The sequence below is a fragment of the Octopus bimaculoides genome, chromosome 1, assembly GCF_001194135.2.
Source record: "Octopus bimaculoides isolate UCB-OBI-ISO-001 chromosome 1, ASM119413v2, whole genome shotgun sequence".
In the NCBI taxonomy this organism is placed as follows: domain Eukaryota; kingdom Metazoa; phylum Mollusca; class Cephalopoda; order Octopoda; family Octopodidae; genus Octopus; species Octopus bimaculoides.
In genome coordinates this window covers 34,725,334-34,730,736 of record NC_068981.1, presented here as the reverse complement: position 1 = coordinate 34,730,736, position 5,403 = coordinate 34,725,334, and the positions used below count along the sequence as shown (strand labels likewise).

The window sequence follows — 5,403 nt, the reverse complement described above, 5'->3', positions numbered from 1 at the left end:
ATATATATATATATATATATATATATAGTATATATGTATATGCATATATATATATACATGTATTTATAGTACACGCATATAAAAAATACATTTGCACATATATACACACACACATCTGTAAATGTGTGCATCTACACACATGATTTCTACATCGTATATGCTTACGCGCATGCACATTCACATATATACGCATACATACATGGGTATGGGGGTTCTATGTATATGTGTTTGAAACAGCATAAAAAACACAGACATATATAGATATATTTTTATATACATTTTTTGTCTTTTTTTTCGCATGTAATGTGTACATTAATTGCATACACACCCACAAATACACCCGTCGACCTACATACACACAAAACACACCCGGTTGATACATACATGCATAGATACACACACACAAATACGTATATATATTAGTATATGCATAGCTACATACATACACGTAGACGTTCATAGAAGCGTGCGTTCGTACGTATTCATATTTATACATATATATATATACATACCAAAATTCATTCATTCATACACACGCGCGCACACACAAACTCATATTTACACATAGCCATATATACACTCACACACACACATATGTATATATCAACACATAAGTACACTGTATGCGTGTGTTGATTACATACACACAAAAAGAAGTACATGCGCACATGAACACATATACACGTAAACTACATGCGTATACACGCACTTATATATATATATATATATATACATCTATACACATATACATGCATTCAGACTTACATATGTACGCAAACAAGTACGAGTACATGCATATAGAAACACATGTACAAACAGATACACATATACATACATACATACGTACATACATATATTCATACATATACATAAACACACACGTAGCCACATACACAGATACAAGCTTATCTTAATAAGCCATGAATGTGTAAATATAGCAGTGTTGAAAGAGTAATAAGAAACGCCTATTTCAATGTAATTCCAATAACTACTACTACTACTACTACTACTACTACAGAGTATCGTTGTTGTGGCGGTGGTAGTCACCACCACCACCATCATCATCATCATCATCCGCACTGCCACCAACTGTACCATTTTCAGCAGCAGTAGCAATAACATTTACCACTGTGCCAACAGTAGTAAAGGTATGAACGCTACTACTCCACCGCTACCATCGCCACTACCTTCACCACCACCACCACCGCTAACACCTCCCCAACCTCGGTCTTTCCAAATACCCCCACCCAGCCTCTCTCTCTCTCTCTCTCCCTCCGCCTTACTTCTTTCATAATGAATACATTCTTGTTATTGTGATAAGAACTGCAGGACGAGAAGATAAACTGCCTGTTTCAGAGCAGTGAGAGGCCACGACATGGTTTCCATTCCCAGGCGATGCCATTAATTTTCTCCTTAATTACATAGTTATTAACCCTTGGTGTTGTTGTTCAGTCCCAGGTCGTCCCTGATCAATGGCGTACTTGGTCATGGCCATCTCGACATTTTGGTAATATGTGTAAGACTACCGTAACCCAATGAAGAAGATTTGACTGCTATTTTTAACCGACTGGTATTTCTACCGCCACTTAATTCCATTGCTTTCGTGTTAATTAAAAATAAAACTACTATTGTTGTTGTTATAACTGGGGGGGGGGGCACAAGCGGCAAGTTGGCGGAATCGTTAGAACCGTTTGAAAAATGCCTTACAGCATTTGTTCCCTCTGCGCTGAGTTCAAATCCCGCTGAAGTCCAACTTTGCCTTTCATTCCTCCGAGGTCGATAAATTAAAGTACCAGCTGAACACTAGGGTCGATGTAGTCGACTTACCCCCTCTACTCAAAACTGCTGGTTTTTTGCTTAAAATACAAATCATTATAACTGAAAGGTTTGTTTTTAAAAAATGATCTGCATTTGTTGTTATTGTCGTTTAACCCTAGGTCAGCTCTGATTGAGTAAGGTATTCCAACCGTGACTATCCCATCGTCTTGTGTACTAGGGACTGCAATGCTTAACATATCCTTCCTACTTTAGAACGGCGCGGGAATTTGATGGAATTTAGTTCCTATTTCTAGCAGTGTAAGCGTCCGAGTCGAGGCTTCCTCGTTGAATTGTGTTTGTGTATATGTCAGTGTTTCTGCGTGTAACGTATGCGTGTGTGTTTTTGTTTGCGTGCGAGTGTGTATGTATGTGTGCGTGTGTGTTTTATTATAGATCTTATATACATATATATTCAAGTGAGTGTGACTAGATGCTTGACTGAATGAATATCTCTGCTACCATGACAACTCTATCATGCGTCGCCTTTATTTGGCTGATTGGCCGGTACTATAAATAGAATGGGGAACTGAAGCCTCGTCTCATGTGATAGCTATGAAAGCTTCACCCATTGGATGCTTGCTGGTGACGTTTGACATTCCACAAAGTCGTTTCCGCTATTTGATTGGTCGGTTCATGTGCCGTTGACGTCATCTTAAACACACGATCATAACTAACAACGAGCATTAAGGCTTAAACAAGCTCGCGGTAAACTTGACAGACGATTCTCATCGATAAACAACTAGATGAGACTAAACTGATTCTACTGAATTACTTTTACTACTACTACACATGTAAATTGTATTGACTGTACAATTCAAACATATTACTGTCATCTCTAGAGGATATATGTATACATATGAATATTTAAATGCATTACTACATATATTCTCCTGTCTGTCTGAATGAATGTACATATAATATATACAACAAACTTACATGCTCTTTGGTGTATATTTATAAAGAAAACAGTGCGACGGGATAATATTTACCTATCTCAACTGAACCGTGGACACAGATCGGATATTATAACAGCTCTATCATTTGATACTGAGTGACACAGATAAGTCTTATATCTTGTTATTTATACACTTTTACACAACCAACTTATTTTACAACTCTGTAAAACTTTATAAACTTTTTATTTTCTGATTATAAACAAAATGGCAACAGAAGCACAGAAACTTATTGCTCTTTCTCTCGGCAAAATTGCCGCCTCCCGTAATCAACGTGGTGGTATTAATCTTCACAAAAATCTGCTCGTGGCTAGTGTTTTACATAGAGCCAGGTCTGTGTATATGTTGGAAAACTACCAATCCTTTATCATGAACAAAAATCGTCAAATGGAACCCCATGTAAACACACCCCCTGTTCACAACACTAAAGAACAATTACAACATTCCAATGTTGCACCTAACCACGACTTAAATGGTTCTCTCACAACAACAACAGCAACAGCAACAACAACCACTTCTATGGGTGGACCCAGTTTGGAGATGCCATCTTCGTGTGCTATGGAGCAGGAATCTGCTGCCTGTAGTATATCTAACAACAGTCCAATTGATTTTGGAAACAATGTTGATTCGAATACAGATGACTGTATGTTGTCTAGGAGTAATAAAACAGAAGACATTGAGGGAAATGGGAAGATACCCACTACTGTACTCGGTGTTGGTCATGAAGTAGTACCCTCATATACAAACTCTGTTCCAACAGCCAGCAGTTCGTCGTTTTTGCCGGCGGGAACAATAACAAATGCTGTCGTCTCATCTTGTACCAACAACAGTCGCAGTTATAATACTAGTCATACGACTAATAACCACATGATCTCCGGACCCTGTTCTACAGTTCGTCATAAAAATGTTGATGCTTTTTCAACGCCCTCTGTGGACTATTCAATGGTCCATAATTCTTGTATGAATGATGACAAGGAGAACACACCTCCGTCTCAAAACATGGACTACGATTTAGAAAGTTTATGTAGCAGTGGCGCTAACAATACTGGTGTTAACATGGTGAACTCGTCAGTTATTCAACCTCACCACATGCAATACCATCACCAACCACCACAACAACAGCAGCAGCAGCAACATCATTCATCACTACTACACCACCACAGTCACCATCCGCATCCTCATCACCATTATCACCCTCCTCCTCAACCTCTGCAGATGCAGGTCACAACGAGTAGTTGTTTCCTATACCCTGGGACAGATTCAACGGGTACTTATACGAACAGTAACCACGCAACTGTATCGGGTGACAACAACCAGCAACAATCTTGTGCGTTTAGTAGCAACAATAACAATGTACTCGTGCTTGGCTCTCAGGGCCAGACGTTGTCTAAATCTGCCATCAAAAGAAAACGACCTTCTTACGAACTACCAGACTCTGGTCAAACAATGATGATGCTAAATGGCTGCAATGGGAACAGAGGTATGGCTGCTGGACATAACAACCAGTTGGTCCCTTCGTTACCCACTTCTGTAAGTTCTACTTCACTTTCTTGCTCTTATTCTTCCGCCTTCAGTCCTGCCTGTCCGAAAAGAAGTCGGCTAACCGACTGTCTAGTACTGGCGGACCACAATAACAAATATGACACATTAAACACAGAACACGAGATGTCATCTCAATCACAACAGCAAATTCAACAACAGTTTCATCAACAACATCATCCCCACGTTAATAACAGCCATTCTCATCATCAAACACATCACCATCCTCAACAACAGCCAGTTGCAGATAGCACATCACAGATTAGTAACCTTGTGTCAATATTTCATTCGGGATTTTCTGGACTTTGTTCAACTATTACTACCCCCATTACTAACGGCAACGGTAGTAGAGCGACGATGGAAAATGACCATCATCACAATCAACAGCTCCATCATGACCACGAACACGACCACCACCATCATAATCATCATCAACAGCAGCAGACCAAAGACAGTGGCGGTGGATATGATAGTGGGGGCAGTTTCGTAAGGGCCGCCTCAACTAGCACAAGTACGACCAGCACCACCTCTAACAACAACAATAACAATAGTAATAACGGCAGTTACTGTAGCAACAACAACCTGTCTCCTTCACAACATTTTACTACGAACACTACTACTAGTACGACTACTGCTACCAGTACAAACTCTACAACTACTACCAACCAAGGCAACAACAACAGCCACGGAATAACAACGATTAGCAGCAGCACTCCTACCACTACAACAACATCTACTACCACCACGACGACGTCGTCTACGACAAGTACAACATGCAACAGCAACAGCAGCAGCAGCTGTAACTCGACGACGACAACAAACACAACCAAAGCAGCAGCGGCGTTGTCCAACAATCGGGTGGATAGCCTCTCCTCGTCAGCGGCAGCTTGCAGCACCCAGGTGAAAGACAATAGAATTGAAGCTAGCCTGAGGACGGTCATTGCTTTGACAGTATGATTTCTTATGTTGAAGTAGTGGTAAATATGACATTTTTGGAATGAAAACTGATCATGATATATAATTAATTAATGTGTTAAAAAGAATGAGAGCGAAATGAGTGAGTGTTATATTTTGTTCGTTTTTTTTTTTTTTT

The 5,403-nt window shown here is 39.8% G+C and overlaps 1 protein-coding gene across 1 annotated transcript; it reads left to right on the top strand.

Moving 5' to 3' along the window:
* The first annotated feature begins 2,424 nt into the window (after nt 1–2,424).
* On the top strand, nt 2,425–5,397 carry LOC106875151 (putative uncharacterized protein DDB_G0277255). The gene has a single exon (XM_014923163.2). The coding sequence runs from the start codon at nt 2,979–2,981 to the stop codon at nt 5,265–5,267; it is 2,289 nt and encodes a 762-aa protein (XP_014778649.1). The 5' UTR covers nt 2,425–2,978; the 3' UTR covers nt 5,268–5,397.
* Nucleotides 5,398–5,403: the final 6 nt, after the last annotated feature.